General features: G+C 39.4%; 2 protein-coding genes across 12 annotated transcripts in view; one reads left to right on the top strand and one right to left on the bottom strand.

The window, feature by feature from the left end:
- Positions 1-11,625, bottom strand: part of LOC134536659 (Bardet-Biedl syndrome 7 protein homolog) — an 88,973-nt gene extending 77,348 nt beyond the window's left edge. Inside the window, exons 1-3 of one of the 5 annotated variants that reach the window (XR_010075833.1) lie at positions 11,406-11,534; positions 9,537-9,660; positions 8,162-8,285 (exon numbers count right to left, since the gene is read on the bottom strand). Coding sequence is in view for 4 of the 5 variants with exons in the window: in XM_063376474.1 (XP_063232544.1) it covers positions 8,162-8,285; positions 9,537-9,647 (235 nt within the window). In the remaining variant the exon portion in view is untranslated. The other 4 variants (XM_063376474.1, XM_063376477.1, XM_063376476.1 and 1 more) reach the window with 4 other exon arrangements.
- LOC134536658 (coatomer subunit beta) overlaps positions 11,606-23,102 on the top strand; it is a 54,833-nt gene continuing 43,336 nt past the window's right edge. For 3 of the 7 annotated variants that reach the window (XM_063376473.1, XM_063376471.1, XM_063376468.1), the window contains exons 1-4: positions 11,800-11,958; positions 15,987-16,021; positions 16,692-16,783; positions 19,803-20,032. In XM_063376473.1, the coding sequence (XP_063232543.1) occupies positions 16,693-16,783; positions 19,803-20,032 (321 nt within the window). In that variant the 5' untranslated portion in view covers positions 11,800-11,958; positions 15,987-16,021; position 16,692. Of the gene's footprint in view, positions 11,959-15,986; positions 16,022-16,691; positions 16,784-19,802; positions 20,033-23,102 lie in introns of all 7 variants that reach the window. The other 4 variants (XM_063376469.1, XM_063376467.1, XM_063376472.1 and 1 more) reach the window with 3 other exon arrangements.

Below are 23,102 nucleotides of genomic sequence, written 5' to 3'. Positions count from 1 at the left end.
GAAGACATCAAAAGTTCGCTCTCAGGGCAGGAGAGCAGGAAAGCAGGAGGAAAGAGGTGCCAGGAAAAGAAAAGAATGAAGACATCAAAAGTTCGCTCTCAGGGCAGGAGAGCAGGAAAGCAGGAGGAAAGAGGTGCCAGGAAAAGAAAAGAATGAAGACATCAAAAGTTCGCTCTGCACATCTCAGGGCAGGAGAGCAAGAGAGCAGGAGAGCAGGAGGAAAGAGGTGCCAGGAAAAGAAAAGACATCAAAAGTTCGCTCTCAGGGCAGGAGAGCAGGAGAGCAGGAGGAAAGAGGTGCCAGGTAAAGAAAAGAATGAAGACATCAAAAGTTCGCTCTCAGGGCAGGAGAGCAGGAAAGCAGGAGGAAAGAGGTGCCAGGAAAAGAAAAGAATGAAGACATCAAAAGTTCGCTCTCAGGGCAGGAGAGCAGGAGAGCAGGAGGAAAGAGGTGCCAGGAAAAGAAAAGAATGAAGACATCAAAAGTTCGCTCTCAGGGCAGGAGAGCAGGAAAGCAGGAGGAAAGAGGTGCCAGGAAAAGAAAAGAATGAAGACATCAAAAGTTCGCTCTCAGGGCAGGAGAGCAGGAAAGCAGGAGGAAAGAGGTGCCAGGAAAAGAAAAGAATGAAGACATCAAAAGTTCGCTCTCAGGGCAGGAGAGCAGGAAAGCAGGAGAAAAGAGGTGCCAGGAAAAGAAAAGAATGAAGACATCAAAAGTTCGCTCTCAGGGCAGGAGAGCAGGAGAGCAGGAGGAAAGAGGTGCCAGGAAAAGAAAAGAATGAAGACATCAAAAGTTCGCTCTGCACATCTCAGGGCAGGAGAGCAAGAGAGCAGGAGAGCAGGAGAAAAGAGGTGCCAGAAAAAGAAAATACATCAAAAGTTCGCTCTCAGGGCAGGAGAGCAGGAAAGCAGGAGGAAAGAGGTGCCAGGAATAGAAAAGAATGAAGACATCAAAAGTTCGCTCTCAGGGCAGGAGAGCAGGAAAGCAGGAGGAAAGAGGTGCCAGGAAAAGAAAAGAATGAAGACATCAAAAGTTCGCTCTCAGGGCAGGAGAGCAGGAGAGCAGGAGGAAAGAGGTGCCAGGAAAAGAAAAGAATGAAGACATCAAAAGTTCGCTCTGCACATCTCAGGGCAGGAGAGCAAGAGAGCAGGAGAGCAGGAGGAAAGAGGTGCCAGAAAAAGAAAAGACATCAAAAGTTCGCTCTCAGGGCAGGAGAGCAGGAGAGCAGGAGGAAAGAGGTGCCAGGAATAGAAAAGAATGAAGACATCAACAGTTCGCTCTCAGGGCAGGAGAGCAGGAAAGCAGGAGGAAAGAGGTGCCAGGAAAAGAAAAGAATGAAGACATCAAAAGTTCGCTCTGCACATCTCAGGGCAGGAGAGCAAGAGAGCAGGAGAGCAGGAGGAAAGAGGTGCCAGGAAAAGAAAAGACATCAAAAGTTCGCTCTCAGGGCAGGAGAGCAGGAGAGCAGGAGGAAAGAGGTGCCAGGAAAAGAAAAGAATGAAGACATCAAAAGTTCGCTCTCAGGGCAGGAGAGCAGGAAAGCAGGAGGAAAGAGGTGCCAGGAAAAGAAAAGAATGAAGACATCAAAAGTTCGCTCTCAGGGCAGGAGAGCAGGAAAGCAGGAGGAAAGAGGTGCCAGGAAAAGAAAAGAATGAAGACATCAAAAGTTCGCTCTCAGGGCAGGAGAGCAGGAAAGCAGGAGGAAAGAGGTGCCAGGAAAAGAAAAGAATGAAGACATCAAAAGTTCGCTCTCAGGGCAGGAGAGCAGGAGAGCAGGAGGAAAGAGGTGCCAGGAAAAGAAAAGAATGAAGACATCAAAAGTTCGCTCTGCACATCTCAGGGCAGGAGAGCAAGAGAGCAGGAGAGCAGGAGGAAAGAGGTGCCAGAAAAAGAAAAGACATCAAAAGTTCGCTCTCAGGGCAGGAGAGCAGGAGAGCAGGAGGAAAGAGGTACCAGGAAAAGAAAAGAATGAAGACATCAACAGTTCACTCTGCACATCTCAGGGCAGGAGAGCAAGAGAGCAGGAGAGCAGGAGGAAAGAGGTGCCAGAAAAAGAAAAGACATCAAAAGTTCGCTCTCAGGGCAGGAGAGCAGGAGAGCAGGAGGAAAGAGGTGCCAGGAAAAGAAAAGAATGAAGACATCAAAAGTTCGCTCTGCACATCTCAGGGCAGGAGAGCAAGAGAGCAGGAGAGCAGGAGGAAAGAGGTGCCAGGAAAAGAAAATACATCAAAAGTTTGCTCTCAGGGCAGGAGAGCAGGAGAGCAGGAGGAAAGAGGTGCCAGGAAAAGAAAAGAATGAAGACATCAAAAGTTCGCTCTCAGGGCAGGAGAGCAGGAAAGCAGGAGGAAAGAGGTGCCAGGAAAAGAAAAGAATGAAGACATCAAAAGTTCGCTCTGCACATCTCAGGGCAGGAGAGCAAGAGAGCAGGAGAGCAGGAGGAAAGAGGTGCCAGGAAAAGAAAAGACATCAAAAGTTCGCTCTCAGGGCAGGAGAGCAGGAGAGCAGGAGGAAAGAGGTGCCAGGAAAAGAAAAGAATGAAGACATCAAAAGTTCGCTCTCAGGGCAGGAGAGCAGGAAAGCAGGAGGAAAGAGGTGCCAGGAAAAGAAAAGAATGAAGACATCAAAAGTTCGCTCTCAGGGCAGGAGAGCAGGAAAGCAGGAGGAAAGAGGTGCCAGGAAAAGAAAAGAATGAAGACATCAAAAGTTCGCTCTGCACATCTCAGGGCAGGAGAGCAAGAGAGCAGGAGAGCAGGAGGAAAGAGGTGCCAGGAAAAGAAAAGACATCAAAAGTTCGCTCTCAGGGCAGGAGAGCAGGAGAGCAGGAGGAAAGAGGTGCCAGGTAAAGAAAAGAATGAAGACATCAAAAGTTCGCTCTCAGGGCAGGAGAGCAGGAGGAAAGAGGTGCCAGGAAAAGAAAAGAATGAAGACATCAAAAGTTCGCTCTCAGGGCAGGAGAGCAGGAGAGCAGGAGGAAAGAGGTGCCAGGAAAAGAAAAGAATGAAGACATCAAAAGTTCGCTCTCAGGGCAGGAGAGCAGGAAAGCAGGAGGAAAGAGGTGCCAGGAAAAGAAAACAATGAAGACATCAAAAGTTCGCTCTCAGGGCAGGAGAGCAGGAAAGCAGGAGGAAAGAGGTGCCAGGAAAAGAAAAGAATGAAGACATCAAAAGTTCGCTCTCAGGGCAGGAGAGCAGGAAAGCAGGAGAAAAGAGGTGCCAGGAAAAGAAAAGAATGAAGACATCAAAAGTTCGCTCTCAGGGCAGGAGAGCAGGAGAGCAGGAGGAAAGAGGTGCCAGGAAAAGAAAAGAATGAAGACATCAAAAGTTCGCTCTGCACATCTCAGGGCAGGAGAGCAAGAGAGCAGGAGAGCAGGAGGAAAGAGGTGCCAGAAAAAGAAAATACATCAAAAGTTCGCTCTCAGGGCAGGAGAGCAGGAAAGCAGGAGGAAAGAGGTGCCAGGAATAGAAAAGAATGAAGACATCAAAAGTTCGCTCTCAGGGCAGGAGAGCAGGAAAGCAGGAGGAAAGAGGTGCCAGGAAAAGAAAAGAATGAAGACATCAAAAGTTCGCTCTCAGGGCAGGAGAGCAGGAGAGCAGGAGGAAAGAGGTGCCAGGAAAAGAAAAGAATGAAGACATCAAAAGTTCGCTCTGCACATCTCAGGGCAGGAGAGCAAGAGAGCAGGAGAGCAGGAGGAAAGAGGTGCCAGAAAAAGAAAAGACATCAAAAGTTCGCTCTCAGGGCAGGAGAGCAGGAGAGCAGGAGGAAAGAGGTGCCAGGAATAGAAAAGAATGAAGACATCAACAGTTCGCTCTCAGGGCAGGAGAGCAGGAAAGCAGGAGGAAAGAGGTGCCAGGAAAAGAAAAGAATGAAGACATCAAAAGTTCGCTCTGCACATCTCAGGGCAGGAGAGCAAGAGAGCAGGAGAGCAGGAGGAAAGAGGTGCCAGGAAAAGAAAAGACATCAAAAGTTCGCTCTCAGGGCAGGAGAGCAGGAGAGCAGGAGGAAAGAGGTGCCAGGAAAAGAAAAGAATGAAGACATCAAAAGTTCGCTCTCAGGGCAGGAGAGCAGGAAAGCAGGAGGAAAGAGGTGCCAGGAAAAGAAAAGAATGAAGACATCAAAAGTTCGCTCTCAGGGCAGGAGAGCAGGAAAGCAGGAGGAAAGAGGTGCCAGGAAAAGAAAAGAATGAAGACATCAAAAGTTCGCTCTCAGGGCAGGAGAGCAGGAAAGCAGGAGGAAAGAGGTGCCAGGAAAAGAAAAGAATGAAGACATCAAAAGTTCGCTCTCAGGGCAGGAGAGCAGGAGAGCAGGAGGAAAGAGGTGCCAGAAAAAGAAAAGTATGAAGACATCAACAGTTCACTCTGCACATCTCAGGGCAGGAGAGCAAGAGAGCAGGAGAGCAGGAGGAAAGAGGTGCCAGAAAAAGAAAGGCATCAAAAGTTCGTTCTCAGGGCAGGAGAGCAGGAAAGCAGGAGGAAAGAGGTGCCAGGAATAGAAAAGAATGAAGACATCAAAAGTTCGCTCTCAGGGCAGGAGAGCAGGAAAGCAGGAGGAAAGAGGTGCCAGGAAAAGAAAAGAATGAAGACATCAAAAGTTCGCTCTCAGGGCAGGAGAGCAGGAGAGCAGGAGGAAAGAGGTGCCAGGAAAAGAAAAGAATGATGACATCAAAAGTTCGCTCTGCACATTTCAGGGTAGGAGAGCAAGAGAGCATGAGAGCAGGAGGAAAGAGGTGCCAGAAAAAGAAAAGACATCAAAAGTTCGCTCTTTGGGCAGGAGAGCAGGAGAGCAGGAGGAAAGAGGTGCAAGGAAAAGAAAAGAATGAAGACATCAACAGTTCGCTCTCAGGGCAGGAGAGCAGGAAAGCAGGAGGAAAGAGGTGCCAGGAATAGAAAAGAATGAAGACATCAACAGTTCGCTCTCAGGGCAGGAGAGCAGGAAAGCAGGAGGAAAGAGGTGCCAGGAAAAGAAAAGAATGAAGACATCAAAAGTTCGCTCTCAGGGCAGGAGAGCAGGAGAGCAAGAGGAAAGAGGTGCCAGGAAAAGAAAAGAATGAAGACATCAAAAGTTCGCTCTGCACATCTCAGGGCAGGAGAGCAAGAGAGCAGGAGAGCAGGAGGAAAGAGGTGCCAGAAAAAGAAAAGAATGAAGACATCAAAAGTTTGCTCTGCACATTTCAGGGCAGGAGAGCAAGATAGCAGGAGAGCAGGGGGTTTATTCTAAGTTTCTCGGAAAAGAGTTCCCGATCGTGATGCCACGATTATCGGAAGCTTTCTACAATATGGTATTCTAAGTTACTTTCATCAACTCTGAACCTTTCGATTCTCGGAAGCCAACGATCGGTATGTTTCGAGTATACAATTGCTGTCGAAAAACCTTTGCCGATCGGGAATTAGCAGCCAGTTGAAATCATGTCGGATGCATGATTTATGTGTACACCAATAGTTAAACATTGTCGAAAATAGTACATTTTTGGCATGATCTATTTTTATGTTATTTTACGTAGGTGTCAATTGTGTTTAATATTTTGTAAAAGGAAATGTTTTCCCAGTAGCATTGAATATGTATGATTTTGGGGTGCTATTCAAGTAGTTGACCTAACAGTCACGAGAGGGCAGCAGGGCTTGCAGGTGTGCGAGGCAGTAGCGCGCGCTGCGGCGAGTAGGACTACTACAACACTTAATCGGAATTAAGTTTCGCGTCCATTACCGTTTCCAGAGTGGTAACAGAAATTACTGAAGATGTTTGTACATTTATTATGTATAAAATATTGATCCATAATACATGTACAAATATCTTCAGTAATTACTGTTACCACTCAGGAAACGGTAATGGACGCGAAACTTAATTCCTATAATGTGTTGTAGTAGTCCTACCGGCTGCTGCGCGCTACTGCCTCGCACTTCCGCAAGCCCTGCCATCACGTGACTGTTAGGCCAACTACTTGAATAACGCCCCAAAAACACGAAAGTATTTCTTCATAAGGAAGCGACTTCTATCCAATCAAAGAAATTGAAAAATTACATAATGTAAGTATTATGCCCGGCAGATATCTTGGCGTCTGAGCTCCCTAGTCCTATCTGGAGGGGAGGGCGAAGAGGAAGCGATACCCTATTGTCAATGTCAGCGGCCAGGTTTGTACTAGCAGAACAGAATACATTCGGCGCGTGACTTCCTACACTACGTACATCTGTATCCACGTCCGTGGGGGCCCCAGGGCGGTAAGGCCTTTTGGCTAAGAGCGCTGGGTTATCAAACCAAATGTGAGAAATCCTATGAATTGTACTTGTATTACATAAGTGTAACATTGTGTAAATTGCAGCGGTTGTGCTCGAATATTTGTACTCATCTGTCAGGAAAAGTAACAAACTATTATCTAAACCTGCAACGTTTTCTTTGTCCCATTAAATATACTTACGGGGTCTTCTAATTATTATGCTAACCAAAATTAATTGAAATGTTAACTCAGTAACTAGCGAAAACCAGACACAATTTTTTTGGAAAACTAGGTCACTTAGTATGTAAAATAAATTTAAAACTATGCTTATCAATTCATTGTGTTCTCAAAGTTAATTAAAACAAAAGTCTTAAAAGAAAAAGCAAACGACCAAAACATTACGCAATTGTAGCTCTCCGCGTGAAAGCTATCTCACAGTTGATAACGCAGGAGCCAGTCTAGCCCTTATCGTTCTCCGGTTTCCGTACCTAAAACGTTCCAGCGATGTACATTTAAGTAAACATGGAGCTTGTTATGTTATATTTGCTGCTTTAACTTCATGTCAGTCGTTTAGGAAACACCTGACTACCAACGTTAATGGTATTTAAAAAATGCTTGTGTATGTGTGGGTTTATATTTTAATGCACCTATAATCGATTATTTATTATAAATGTAAATACAATTTGCATTGTACTTCCACTTTAGAATGCATATTATAACCTTCAAAATCTCCTATATATTATATGATTTGTTTAATTTAAGTGTGAAGTTCTCTTTCCATGATAATTGATTGAGCAGACATTTATTTTTTGCTTCATCACAACACTGCATCACGGTTTTTATTATTTCCCGCTCTCCGCTATGTATCACTTTACCGCGCCTCTGCGAGCTGCCACCTTCACCTTCCATTTTCGGGTATACACTGAAGGGCGATATTTTCCTAACAGCCACTACACGGCTCTCGGCTACGTGTCGCCTTCATACCCCCTCTTCTTTCCTGGTCCCGCTGTCCCCGCAACCCCGCGCTGAGAGACGCCAAGATAACTGCCGGCCACAGTAGTGCTCCAGATACATAATAACTAAGTGGGAATGTAATGACGTTCTTTCTATAATAACAATAGTATAACGAAGATTTTATGCAGGTACATTGAAAAATAACCCAACTTTCAAAATACATATTCATAAATTATTCGCCTGTTTCAGATATCAAAAGTTTCAACAATAACTCAGCGTGTGTATTTTCAATGTGGAATTGGATGAAAATTTTCTCCGCAAGAATTCGGGGTGCTCCTCCATAAAATAAAGCAACATTTTAATTTGCCTCTCACTCACACGAGATCGCCGAGCAGCCATTATTTCAATAATACAATGACCGACCACGTGCAAACAATTCTAAACATTTCACTTCAAATATCCCGTAAAAATAATTTAAGAAATAAACATGTTTTCGCTTGCTCGATCACTTTTTAAATTACTTAAGATTTTTATGAATACTTTTATCAACATTTAAACATCTGGAAAGTATATTGTCTTATAAACTCTGTGTTTTTATTTATAAATTTGTTAGAAATATAAAGTGTTTTTTGTTGTTATGTTGCAGTTTTCAAATCTCATCTTCGCTGCCAGAAAAATTCTAGAGAGGGAAATCGTAACCCGAACTTTGCCGAGATAGTTAGGCCTCGTAACGATACCGCGCTTAGAATAGCAATTTCAGTACCTTTCGATTACGATCGTTCGGAACCGTGTGTTGCCGATCGGCCAAAGAGCTTTATGTCAGAATCTATATCGAAATGTTCCGATAGAAAACGCTGGAAATTTAGAATAAACCCTCAGGAGGAAAGAGGTGCCAGGAAAAGAAAAGAATGAAGACATCAACAATTCACTCTGCACATCTCAGGGCAGGAGAGCAGGAGGAAAGAGGTGCAAGGAAAAGAAGAGAATGATTCCACGCACCAATGGCCCCGCCCAGCTCCAGGCAGGCGGCAGGCGGCCCCGGCAGGGTCTTGAAAGCAACCTGCACGTCGCCGCGCTTCAGGGAGAACACCTGCACCACACCATCGCGGTCTGCCACTGCCACCTGCAACCCATCAGCCAGGCCACAACTTTACTCCATTAGGTCTGGCATCTTCCCATCCTTAGTCCTGCCTACAGGCTCTGTGAACTGAGAGGCAGCACACGTCTTACCATTGCATCACAAATAGAACAATGATAACATTATTTCAAATATATTTAATGGAAGTTCTAATTACGGATATTGTTTTTGTAAAAGTCGAAAAAACTAGACACTGGATTGTTTGGGATCTTCATGGAGATGTCAGGAGGGTGTAAACAAGATGTCTTCATGTTCTAACTTGCTGGTCAAATGTCTGCCTGTACTATACATAGCAGTGTATACTGTCACAGTCGGGCATGAGTTTCACTCTTCGGTGAGCTCTGTTTGCAGCTTGTATTAAGTTGTCTGTAGCCTTACAGTCATAATGCCTTTTATTATCCCATTCCTGTATTAAAGTTAGCTGATTTGTACATATATATAGGCAGTGTTGTGTTCAGAACCGCTTAAGAATTTTATATCTACAGTGTATGATTAATTTTAAGTTTTTTTTTTTGGATGAAGTATTTGTTAAAGGAAGGGAGACAGATTTTAAGATATCCAATGTTGTTAGATTTGTAATTAAGATAAACAAAGACAACAGCATAGTCAACCAGGTAACATGCCTCCCTCCCCCCTTCTAAAGCAATTCTTTAACCAGTATAAAATCACCAATTTATCGCTCAATTTGTGGCCACTGAATCTGCAAAATCTTTAATTCCCTGTTTTCGACATAATGGTATGCAGTTATACTGTAATAATATATATGTTGAGGCACGTTCTTCCATGCCCTCGTTATTAATTAATATTCAGTAAGATTCAAAATATTGACAGGTTCGTCCAACTTTGGGTCAGTGCGGGATTGCTCGGTTCCATCTCTATTAAACGTTTAGAATTACTTAAATTACGTTTCCAGGGTGCTTACAGCCAGTCTGTTGAAAAACAAATACTATTGTGGATCAAAAAGAAAGGAATACAATACTTATTTAATTAAAAGGGGTACGTAGCACTGAATGGCCGGATGTCTTCCAGGGCTGTGGCACGTTGTTACTCACAAGGCACTCATGTAATACAGTGGTACGCATGTTGGAAAAGGATCCGGAAGGAAGCAGAGTCTTACCGGGCTCATGGGGGGCAAAGCCCTGGTTTACGTCCAAAACCAAAGGGGAATAAATACAAATGCTAGTGCGTGAGCGTGCTGCGGAAGCAGGAGGTCTGCAAGTGGCTGAGCATGCCTACCTTCTGGCTCAGCTTGGCCCCCTGATTGGGCAGCAGCTTCATGGTCTGGGGCGCCGTGATGCCCACCACCATGTAGTCCACTCGCGACAAGTCCAGCTGCACGCTCGTCATGGCCGATCACAGACTACACAGGCACCACTGCATCGGTACACTCGTGGAGCCAGGTCCATGCACACTATTACCAAAATGGGATTGTAATGAGGAATATAACTACCGCACATAATTTCTATCTTTCCTATCTTGTTAAGTTTTCACTTTATTATAAACATAAATTTATATAGTGAAAACAAATTAGTTTTTTTTATACCTAAAGATTTTTCAAGTACATACAGGGTTTATTTATTTATCTTTTAACTTTCAGAATGGGAAGAATTTCACACACTAAACACCTGCATTTACCAAACCTGCCTAGTCATGCAGTCAGATGGTGCAACTAACTTTTCTTTTTTATATTTTTTTATATAGTTATGTGGCCTACAGCTTTCGCCCATAGCCAAAGGGTCATTATATGCACCGTGAATCTCAATTTTCCAGTCGTTATCAAATATTAGAATATATATTTTACACCCATGCCTTACCCAGGACTCGAACCCAGGACCCCTCGCACCGTAAGCCGGTATGCATCCGACTACGCTACGGAGGTCGGCGTGCAACTAACTTTCACCAACATAAGTGGGTACAAGAATTTTTTTTTGGGGGGGGGGGGGGGGGAGAAAGAGAGAGATTTCAAAAACTAAAATAGTAAAAATTTAAAATTAATATTGGAGTATTAAAAAAACTTACAGTAATATTGCCACTAACATTCTGATATATTGGCCCACATTAGTAGCCATAGGCAACGTGGCTTCAAACACAGTAACAAGGGCTACTATCTTCACTGATATTTTGCACATTTTTTCAAACTTTGCGCATCCACTACTGTTCACCTCTTTGTTAGGAATGCTTCCATCATTATTTTACATTTTCATGGCCTATATTAATGCATAGCCTACCTACTACTTATACTTTAAAAATCCCTAGGTACACAGTCTAAAATGTAGCTTTTGAAACAATTTTTTTTTTTTTAGGTTTAATGTGTATTCAAGCAATACTTTAAGAAAGAATAAACTAACCCGTTACCCTTCATTGCTGACCTAATTTTCCTGCCGTCCCCTACCAAATGAAAAATATATGCCAGGCCTAATAATAGTTGTACTACATTAATGAATGGTTACAAAACCTACTTTCCATTATTTAGCATACAAAAAAATAATCACCCTGCATATTCCAAATCACCTCATCTAAAAATTCTATTTCTCACACCACTTCAAGTAACTAAGGCTACAAGGAAATTTTATCTTAAGATCTGGGGCGCAACAACTAAATTTCCAAAAAGGGGGGGGGGGGGGGGGCAATATACCTTTTTATAAAATATCATCGATTCCCCCTACTGAAGCGGGGGGTTCGGGGGGTCCTCCCCCGGGAAAATTTGTATTTCAAGGTGGAAAATGGTGCTATTTAAGCAGTTTTATTATCTAAACATTGATTACACAGCACTTACTTTGCCCCCGTTTGCCCCCACTTCAAGGTTTCAGAGAGGGGGCAAAATACCCTTGCCCCCCCCCCCCCCCCCCCCCCCCTGTTTGTTGCGCTTCTGCTTAAGATAGTACATGTGTTATAAATTCGTTTCTGCATTCACCGGGAATCAAACCGGAACGTAATGAGTGATAACAGGCAAGTGATTATATGGATTCCACCAGCTCCTGGTCACAGGCGAAAAAGTGCATTATTTCGTAAGTTGTGCGGTTTTACGTACATACGAATTGCAGGCGTATAGCAAAGTAATGCAATTGTTCAAAAAATTAATGTTTACGTACATAAGTACCCTACCTATGGGCAAACCTATAACGTCTCGCATTGATGAAGTAAAGTATCCATTGCAGTAGTTTCCTAAAAAATAATAATGTATTTTGTGGTTTTTATAACAGCTAACGAAATTGAGAAACAGAAGGTTTAATAAATTTATTATATTAAACTAACCGAATGCGAGAACAGTACGTCAATAGCCGACTGCGTTTGTTATTTGTTTACATCCGTCCATTGAACGCGCGAGTGGTTGACTTGCGCGTGAAGGTATTTTATTAATGATTAAGCAAAACTTCAGGAAAGAGTAACAGAAAAAAATTGTTTCGTTAATAAATCCCGTTTAAAAAATATCAGGAACAGTACAAAGTACCTTAGAAATATACAAAATACAAATGGGACATTGGGGGATATTTTGTAAGCGTACTTCACTTGTTTACTAGGATGTACACGAATACGGAATTGACAGATTGATAAATTAAAATTACTATTTTGGGTAGTTGTGAGAGTGGTTCGGCCTTTGTTGTTTTATTTTTTTGTGCAGAAATATTACCGTCCAAACCAGGATTTGCTAACTAGAGTAAGTAAACTATTATATCATAAAGTTATTAAATTAACAACGGTACAGTTTTCTAACCTAATTGTTAGTTACATGCAATGCAGTATTTTGAGGATTTTACCTACTGTTTGGACGCGTCACGTGTGCATATAAAATTTACATCGTGTATTTCACCAATTTATTCGTAATTTAATAGAAGTAGAGTAAATTTTGTAGTAAATTGCATAATTGAAGCCCTGCAATCTGAAAGCTGATTGGCTGATTGTAACGTCACTTCGGCGTGCCGGAAAGCTATGTGGTGAGACGCTACGGTCCTGATGGCCAACTTTCATCTTTGGGGCCGTCAGACTAGACTTGTGTAATTCGCGAACAAACTAGTTCGGAAGAGCGCTCCCACAGACGAACTACGCGAACTAGTTCCCAGATCCCTCGCTCCTCAGTTCATAAGTTCGTTCTTTTTCCGATCTCCTTCTTTTAGTTCTGTGCACATGATCTGGCTCTTATCAAAAGTCGACACTCGTTCTCCCTTTCGGGTATTAGTAACGGCTTTGTCGCTGGTCTTTTTGGCTGGCTATCGTTATCTGCTCGGGTCGGATAATTGAAATTTCAGACGTCTAACGGATACTGACTTTACAAAAATATTGACTCTTGATCGCTGAAAATGTTTACTGCAATGAAACATTTTCAAATATAATCGTTTTGTTGATGATGATAGCTTTATACTCGTGTCCGAGCACGGTATATTCGTGGTGGGGAAACCGTGGTGTATACTGAGAACAAGTCAGACATAATTACATTAGGTAGTTATATCAGTGTTTACAAAATGATTTAAATATTCATAAAATAATTTTGACAACTGATGACAACTTTAATATTAAAATTTTGACTTATATAAAACCATTGTTAAATAAACTTATTTTTGACGTGACGTCTAATAAATCGATGAACAACGGCTGCACGCACGAAAAAGTGTCCCGTTACGCACATTGTCCCGTTACGCTCATTCTACGCTTGCGCCGCATCTATCTCTCTTCCACTGGATTGGAACCATCGATTTGACTTTTTCGAGGCACATTAAACTTGAAACACTTCCATTCGTTTCCTACTTTTCCTACCATCGTCCTATCCTTAACAGAATAACACAGAATGGAAGAAGTTAAATAACAAACATGTATAAAACGTATAGTTAAAATAATCTCTTCGTTAAAGTAATAAACATATTTGAATTAATGAGTGCAAATAAAAGTAAATTTATCAATTAAATTGTAGATTTCGTTTCACCCCTTCTTTGTATAAATACCTAATAGTGATAATTCAATAAAAATGATTCAATTTTATTTATAAAAGTATGAAATCATTTCATCAATATTTTGTTATGACGTCACGTTAAACTATCGTCCGTAAACCGACTTTTAGAAAAACAATTTTTTGTTGATTATTTCTAAAACATAAAAAAAAATATTTTTATAGGTCTGAAACGGTATTTTATTCACTAAGTTAAACACATTTCATAAATAATATTTCTTAAACTAGCTAATAAATAAATTCTATTAGAAATTAAATTTTTTTGATTATAGTGTAAGTTAAGTTATGAACTTGCTAATATTTAATTATTGAATTATATATAGGTCCTAATGAACATACACATTCTTAAGCAATATTAGCATACAATCTTTCTTAAGAGTTTTTATTAGTTTTTCTATGTCTAATTGTAAGGTAACAAATTAGAAGCGAAATGGGTCTTTTTTCATAATAATTTACGTAATTGTGTGGCCTGTACATAATAACGCATTTTTTGTTGATTATTATTATTTAAAAAAAATTAAAATTTGTATATTTATAAAACTGTATTTTATTCACTAAAATAAACACATTTCATAAATAATATTTCTTAAACTAGCTATAAAATAAATCCTTTTATAAATTAAATTTTTTCGATTATAGTGTATGATAAGTGAATAATAAAAACTTAACTTATATACGCCATTTTACCCAATTATGTAAATTATTGTTTTATTTACTCATTTGCTGTATAATAACCCAAAAAAGGATAATAATCTTGGCGTTCACAACACTGATCATTATAAAAAATAACTACTATAACATACAAAGAAGATCGCCTGCAGTAGCGGTAAAAAAGCGAACGAACTATCTGCGACCTGTCTTTGAATTCGAGATGGGAGCGGACGAACTAAAAGAGCGACCTAGTTCGCCAAGGAGCTGCGAACTAAAAGGAGCGCTCCCGGTCGCGAACTATTATGCGCAAGTCTACGTCAGACGGTCCAGCGGCCGTCAGCAGACCACCAGAGCGTGCGTGATTGGGCGCTTAATTGTAACGTCACGAATGACGTGCACTAAACCTGATCTGCTTAACTGAATTTGGAGTTATAGAAAATAAATACCATGAAATTAAGAAGCCCCTCACTGAAGGAGTTCGCTTCGTTTATACGTAGGCTAGTGCATTTGATGACACTTGTAATGTTTCGATATTCATGAAGGTGAACCTACAGTGTCAGGGTTTCTACCTTTTCTAGACTGAGAATATATATAAGTGCTAGATACATTTGTTGATAGAGCACAAATTTACTCATAAAAACATTATTCACTGATTGGGTTACAAATATCACCCTGGCACACACACAAAAACAACGCTCAGTGAACTTGTAAAGGTAGTAACCCCGGGCGCTAGACACTCGGGCTGGGTCGCTGAAAGCCCTGTTTACACGAGCTCCTGGAACGTGATAATACACAACTAAAGTCACGTTGTATATCCCAAAATTAAACTAAGACACGCCTTGTTTAAGAAAATGTGTGTACCAAATTTTAAGGAAGGCTCTTTTACAAACTGCACTTTATAAAAAAAATATACGTTTACAAAATATTAGATACCAAGTGCTCATGTTATTAAAAAAAAATTTAATTTTACACATTTATCATTAAAAGAAATATTTACACGAGAGACACCCTTTTATGAACATTCTGAATTACAACTTATACAGCAAAATCAAATTAAAAAAATTAATAAGTTCACCCTTCCCCCCCCCCCCCCCCCCCAAAAAAAAGGACTTAGAGTTTGAAATTGTTCAGATCGTACTATGGCTCACAAAGCCAATTCGGCTGTGACGTGTTGTGTCATCCTGGGCCGACCTGAAACCTGAAAAGTCCAGAAAGGTTGTGTTTATTCGCGCCACTCTGGTGAGAACATTCCAAGTCCTAACATTTTACAGCTCCCGAGTACAAAAGAAGCTGAGGAATCAACGCTTACGATAGCTCCAGTAGCTTCAGCTTGTACCAGATTGTACTTATGACCTGGAGGTCCTAGCTTCTGAGTTCTACCTCCCCAATTACCTTAGTGTCTGCACTTCTAACCTAGTGTAGTGAATCATCGTATTGACATCACAGTATTATAGTTTGCTGTATTATCCAACCCAGGACACATTGAATCTGGTGTTACTGTAATCAGATCCTATTTCTGACATCCTAATAACACTAAAGATTTACCAGTTAGTGTGCTTAAATATAAGTAACTTCATGAAGGAAATGTCAGAACTGTCACTTGAAGGCTTTAATAGTTTATGTAACAAGTAAATTCTATTATCATAAGTTTGTTTCTTTATTTCAGGCCTGTCAAACAGTTTAATTTGATACATTATAATAACATCTAGCATCTGTAGTTTTGTAGCAATCAATACAATATATATTCAATTTCTTTTAGGTAATGTTTATTTTCTTCTTCATTCCCCCCTTGCATGTGAAAGACGTTAATTATCACTTTTAATAATTAATCCAGCCAGGACACACATAGTTGAATATACACAGGTATTTTCAGCTTGGGCTGAACCATCACAGAGGAAAGTGACATTACACATTAAAATATATAAGTGACATTAAATATAAAAAAAGGTTAATTACTTGCAAAGAACTTTATCAGTGGCAGTTTTTTGTGGGATGTGCTTTGTCTGAGATAAACTTGCAGCCTGCCTAGTAAAATAATGTTGAGATTTTTGATTGGGAGGTAAATTATTTGCAGGCAGTTTAATCTATTGCAGGTCACAGGAGCTGGTGACTGCCCGTCTCAGACGCAGTGAGTGACAGCTACGACACCTCGCTCTGTTTGAACACTGTGGACCTACTTGAGATTTTACACTGCCCTTTAAATCGCTTGCTGGCACCTAACTATCACTCACTCTTAACTTTATTCATTGTATGGGTAAAAGTTCCGTATCACATATCCAAGTTTATCCCTTCATCCTGATGGCGTGATCTTCTATACATTGATCCTGTGGTACATAATGCTTGCTATTTTAGTTTAGTACATCGGAAGAACCTCGAACATAGCAAAAATTTCAATGTAGCAATCTATTATGATCATATTATCAAATGAAATAAAAATCTAAAAAAAAAATTTTTTTTTTTTTTACTTGTTAGTATTGTGATATTTTCGTTATGTCCAGGATCTTTTGATGCACTAAATTACATAAAACAGCTATTATCATGTCCCACAGGATAAATTATACAGGATCATGCCATCATGATCAAGGGATAAACTTGGATACGTGAAATTGAAACAATTACCATCTTTATGTTTAACCTTAGTTGGATTTCTGTCGTGCCAGATTATCGTGAGTGCCAATCTGATGGGCACTCAGTTGCAAATAACGGGCTCCTTGGTGGCTCGACCTTACTGTCTCGTGACGTAGAGGTGACGGATGGCTGAGCGTGTGTGTGTGTGTGTGTGTGTGTCTGCCGTGCAGGATGACGGCCATAGAGCAGCCATGCTACACGCTCATCAACCTGCCGTCGGACAGCGACCCTCCCAACGAGATGCAGCTGAAGGTGGACCTGGGTGAGTGGCAGTGTGCTCTCAGTCAGTTCCCCTCACTTCTCTGCTGCATTCTGTGAAAACATTTCTGCTATTTTCTTTATAAATATGCATCATTCTCTTCAGAAATAGCAATTAAAAATACATTTGTTCTGTGCCAAGTATTTATTAAACTTCTTTCAGTAAAGGTAATCATTAAAAGTTTTTGAAACTACAAAAGTTCATTTATAACAAGAACAACCTTACAAAATTTTGAAAAATTTTAAAATAAATGTTCATTTACAAACTTTTTTAATGTATCTACACAACATTGTTAGATTTATTTGGTGAAAAGATCTTTTAAAAAAAAAATTACTCATTAAAAGAAATTAAGTAACATTTTTGTGAAAGCACGTAATAGCTATACCCATTGCCAAAGCTATTTTTTTTCCTTAACTGAAATATTATTGTAGACGTATATACGTGATGTATCTTAGTTTCAAACGTGCTACAGTTACATCTTCAATGGTGGAATATTTGTATTAATTAGCTCAAAGAATTGCAAATGTTTTTAACTGTAAAACAAGTTTGTATTTTATTGACTTTTCAAGTTTATTCATGTACAGGATGTTCCGTGATACAGCTTTGTGATATGTTTGTTTTTTAACATGCTTTTATTAGCTTCACTTCTACTAACTATGTAATCAAATCTTTGAAGTCAATTTTAATCTACTTATAATTATTGTATCGATTTGAAACTTTGCAAGTGTATGTAATCCGAATGAAAATACAATAACTTCATTACTTTAATCTGAAGAGTGAAAGGGGGAAGGGAACAAAACTATTTTCGTGTTATGGGCAAAAAAAAAAAAAACACTATTTCAAGCTATGTGCAATAACCACCCTTTTTGTGTATCTATGAAACCGTGGCCTGGTAAAACATTTCCTGGGGGTCGACCCCCAAAATTTCGAAAAATTCAAAAACTTAAATCTCTTTTGATTTGAAGTTTTTCCGATCCAAGAGGCCGTGCCATGGTGTAAAATGTGCCAGGGGTTCGACTGCCCCCCCCCCCCCCCTCCACTGAGAGGGGTCATTTGCCTCCAATTTTTTGAAAGTTAGGAAAATTGAAGTTCGTTGATTCTGATGTACTCCTGAGGTCTTCGAGCACCATCGATCCCCCTTGGATGGAGCCTCGGGTGGGGGACAGGGGACAAATGCCCCCAAAATTTTCGGGTCTCTGAAATTTTTTTTTGGTGCATTTCGAGGAGTATTACGAAGTCAGAGAACTTTGGTGAATCAACCCCCTCCTTCCCCAGCTTCCATCCATACCCGAGAGGGTTGGCTACTGGCCTTTTTTAACTAAATGTTCATATAAAAAAATACTGTTTACCGAGTCACTCTTCAAGTCTAACATGTTTCGTTCGCCGGACCACAAAAAAGGTTTTCGGTGACTGTTGTGTCGTGTCTCACAAGAGAGTATAACTCTCAGGCAAGGGCTTCACAAACGGGAGAGAAAACTAAATGGTAAGGGGAGGGGAGTCATAGTGTCAGTATTAACTAAAAAGGAAAAAATATTATATTAAAAAAAATTATACTTTTTTGTATCAGCTATAAAGTAAAATAATCTTTAAATTTAAGTAATTTTTTCAACAGCAATAGAATGAACAGAAATGCTGCATAATTTAATTTTTTGTTCACTTTAAAATAAGAATCAAGTAATAAGCAAAACCCATGATTTAATGAAATAAAAAGCATGCTCTCTTCTTTCATTTTCATAATGGCTCTATCCTATTGTAAAGTTATTAGAGTTAGAAATTTTAAGATAACTAATGTCAAGCACCCCATGCTTTTGTTTCATAAAAATTAATTGTTTTGTATATTATTTGATGATTATTTTAAGGTTAATGAAAAAAATACATTATACAGAGTTCCAGTTCATTCTATCACTCTTGAACAAATTACCTAAATTTAAAAATTATTTTTTACTTTTTAGTTCGCACAAAATAAGTTTTTTTTTTAGTTTTTTAAAACATAATTTTACTATAATAAATATAACCCATATTAGCTAAGAGAAGGTACTGAATTAATAAAAATAATTTCAAATTTTTTATTCTTGCAAAAGGGATTAATAGTATTATCAGAAAAAAAGTGCTGAAATTAGTATTGTTAGTAGAATTATAATATATGCTATTTTTTTAAGGTGTCTCACATTAAGATGAAAGCTGGCAAGTTTTTTTTATTTAAGATTCATCACAATTTTTTTATTTTCCTTTTGCACATCAACCACAGTCAACCAATTGCATCGCGTTTGTTTAAAATTATAAAGTAATTGATATCAGGTTTGTCTTGCATTGTTAAAATTTTACTATGTATTTCTTGCACTAAATTTCTTTTAGGGATCTATAAATATTTTTGAATGTTCTGAAAAACAACATGACAAAAAGGAATCAAGCATGTCTTCAGTAAATAGCATTGACATTTCAGCTATTTCTAGCAATTAATCTGTTTAAATTAACAATTGCACGAATGTGAGCTTGTACGTAGATTTTACCTGTTACTCGAATATTTCCTTGTATAATATATGTAGCCTAGTTATTAATTTTGTAAACTATCTCGCAAATTTGTAAGCGAACGATTCCAAATTTCATTTTTGGAAATTATCTGTTCCTTATTCAGATTGAGCCCATTTTTCAATTTCAAGTACTTCAGATTAATCTGGAATGTTTAAAACAAGCATGTTTGTGCAAAATGCAGCAGCACATTGAACATGTCAATATAGGGTATTTGAAGTATTGCTGTGTTCATGTATCTAAATGTATGTGTGACACATTACAATTTTTGACTTGCAAAATATTGAGATTACTCCTATTTCCACTGCTAAAAAATTTACAGACATTATGTTAATTGTCTTGAGTGAAGAAATTATTTCTTTATTAGTTACAGATTGATTATGCTTGTGTTAGTATGAACAATCTGGCATGAAAATTGGTAGTAAGATAAAGTTCCCTGTCCCCGTACAGAAGTGGTGATTGCTGAAGTTGTCGGTGGGCGTGCGGTGCACAGAGAAAGGTGACGTGAAGACGAAGATCGAGGCGCTGAAGAAGACGATCCAGCTGATAGCGAGCGGGGAGCGCCTGCCGGACCTGCTCATGACCATCATACGCTTCGTGCTGCCGCTGCAGGACCACATGATCAAGAAGCTGCTGCTCATCTTCTGGGAGATTGTGCCCAAGACGACGCAGGACGGCAAGCTGCTGCAGGAGATGATCCTGGTGTGCGACTCCTACAGGAAGGTAACTGTGGTCCCTGCTCATCACATCTACCTAGTTTTTGTACATACAGTACAGGAACCCCGTCAATGAGATCATTTGAATACAAAAAAATGTTCTGGGTACATAAAATTAAATTCAAAGACCACACTGGAAATGATTCTGTCATTTGTCTGCCTCTTTTTTCTTTCCGTTTATAGAAGTAAGGTGGAAATAAATCCTCTCTCTCTCTCTTTTTTTATCTCTCTCTCTCTCTCTCTCTCTCTCTCACACACACACACACACACACACACACACATACACACACACACACAGATAACTGTTTTGTGTTTTGGTCTTGACAAGAAAACAGGGCTGCAGGAATGTGCAGATGTACAAATAGCAGGGCTCTGGAAGTTCTGGCAAATTCAGGCATGAAACTGCTTTGTGATCAGTTGTGACTTCTTTAATGGCTTTGAGGATCTTTCCAACCCATATTTCCAAGAGAGGGAAAGGCAGTTAACATTTTGTGTGGTGTGTACACCACGTTTACATGACAACATGCGAAGGCAATGTATAATTCTTTATGAAACACAATGGTAGTTAATTTGACTGTACCTATTAAACCAATTATATTCTGTTTCAAAGTTGCCTTGGACAAACTACAAGACTCTAATGTATGCAAAATGTGATTCAGATTTACTATCATGTACCAGTATCACGACTCTGCATGTGAACCAGCAATCAATCTTCAGACGGCCCAAGGCCTTAGGTGTGACCAGGGCATGGGGCGGTGATTTTTTAGCTATAATACTTTGACATAAAATCTGTGTATATGAAAATGGATGTTGGTATATATATATATGATGTCGTTAATCTCCGACACAGTTTTGACACATCACCATGAAAGTTGGCACATGGAAGTGTTTTTATTCATGGAGAAGGATTTTATGGTATCCATTTTTTGTAACCCTACATTAGATAGCGCTGCATCACATCAATCATCATGGGCAAATGTTTTTTATAACAGAAAATCGTAGGTTATAGACGTGCAAACAGTGAGTGTGTGTAATTTCTCTGTGTCCGCCATACGGTCAAACAGTAAGATCTGGCAACTTCCTATCCTTCTACTTGACAAGACCTGCCCACCTAGTGGAGCTCGTGGCGGCTAGCGAACAGTGCTAATAACAATTTAGTTTTGAACTTCGTCAATAGATGGCATTGTCTGGAATTTTAAACACTTGATGTTCAAATTAAGAAGACGATTGTCTACATCTGATTATGAAAAAAAAGTTCCCTTCAACCTGTGTTCAGCCCGGGCAACGCTGGGTACTGCACCTAGTATGGTATATGGAGAAACAAATCTGTTACAATTGATTATACTATACTTTATTTCCTATATGTCCATTGCTAAAATAATATCAAAAAGCTAGGTGTCTAAATCAAATTGTGTTTAAGTCAGAGTTTATTACATTTCAGTTACTTAATAAGTTACTTTAAGTATTGAAAACCATAAGAACCAGGAAAAGTGAGAAACCGAAATAATCTGAAACAATACAAATGGAAATGAAATACATCCACATATACCAAAATGAATTGGAAACCTAATATAACAAACAAAATCACTTGATACAATACAAATTAAATTATTTTTACCCAAATGTAATTAAATAAATAAAATGAATTTCTTCTTGTGATTGTAAAAGTGAAACAAATTATGCAGTTTTTCCAGTGACTAGACATTTTATAGTTTTCAGTTAATAGCAACCAATTACAATATTTCAATGCACTTGCATCACTTGTTTACATTACAAATCTGAGTGTACTGGAATAAAGTCATGGCTCGTAACACAAGTATCATTCAACACTGGATAACTTTGTAGCAACCCAGGTTACTGTCCTCTCACTAGGTAAATGACTTTATTAGAGATTTTTTATGTTTTATAATCAGACATGATGCTTGCTTAGATTTTCTATCATTATGTAAATAACAGCTGTTTCTTCTTTTGAGAGGTATTCATGCAATTACAACAGGTTTAATGACCATAATTTAAATTAATTAACTTTTTGAATAGTTCATGTTGGTTTATTTACTTCATTATGAAAAAGTCCCTGAAAGTATTTTTACTTAATTTTGCTTACTCGTTTAAATGAAGGTTGAGAGAATTTTGATATATGTATGGTTGGTCACCTGCTTCAAATTTTGTTAGTCATACTAAGATGACTCTACTCCTGGCTAGACAAATCAGGTGAGTCCACAGATAAGCTGGCAGTATGGGAATTCGTAATACAAATTAATAAATTATCATTAGCATATGATTTTCATTTGGTAACTAATTCTTTCTTCAATGGCTTGATATATTAGTATCCATATTACCTTAAACAATACTTCACTGCCATTGACTGCCAGTGCGAAACTTAGTCTGTATATAAATTTATGTGTTAAAGGGTGCCTTGAAACTACTGACTTGTGAATCAGACAAACGAAAAGGATTCCTTCGTACAATTAGTATTTAATCTCGTTTACTTCTCACAGTAATCAACCATATAGTTGAAATTATTCATTTATATTTCCATTATAATTTAATATTACTGTGAGAGTCATAACTTCCTTTAGTACGCAAGAGTAAAGCCCTTCCTAATTAATAGTATTTACACCTCTGTTTTGTGTGTTTAGTATTGTCTAAATCACGTCAACAGTTTACCGACTAAACTAGTGTCTCGGAGAACATGAGTGATAAACTAGGACTACTGGGTTATTCCTGTATTTGGGTAGACACTGGATTCGAACCGGAAAGAGGGTTCAAAGCTACGGCGAATTCGTCGTCTCTTTCTTCCGCGACTGGACATCCTTCTGGCTCTGTAAAGTGGTAAAATCAGAAACGGATGGACCTCACCAACAGTCTGTTCACTGAAGAAACTGCAGTCCCATCTGTAGACAGCGCAATGTCGTCACGGCCAAAACTCGTCCTCCGGATGTTCGTGGTTGGCATCGCGAACACTAGGCACACCTGGTGGTTTCCTCTGGAGCTCTTCCGAAGATTTTAAATGTCTTTCTCGTACATAATCCCTAACGAACGAAACGAATGACGCGGTTGTATGGTTTTCCAGAAGT

This window comes from Bacillus rossius, chromosome 11, assembly GCF_032445375.1.
Source record: "Bacillus rossius redtenbacheri isolate Brsri chromosome 11, Brsri_v3, whole genome shotgun sequence".
NCBI lineage: Eukaryota > Metazoa > Arthropoda > Insecta > Phasmatodea > Bacillidae > Bacillus > Bacillus rossius.
The sequence above is the reverse complement of the archived record's forward strand: the minus strand, read 5'-3'. Positions and strand labels throughout refer to the sequence as shown.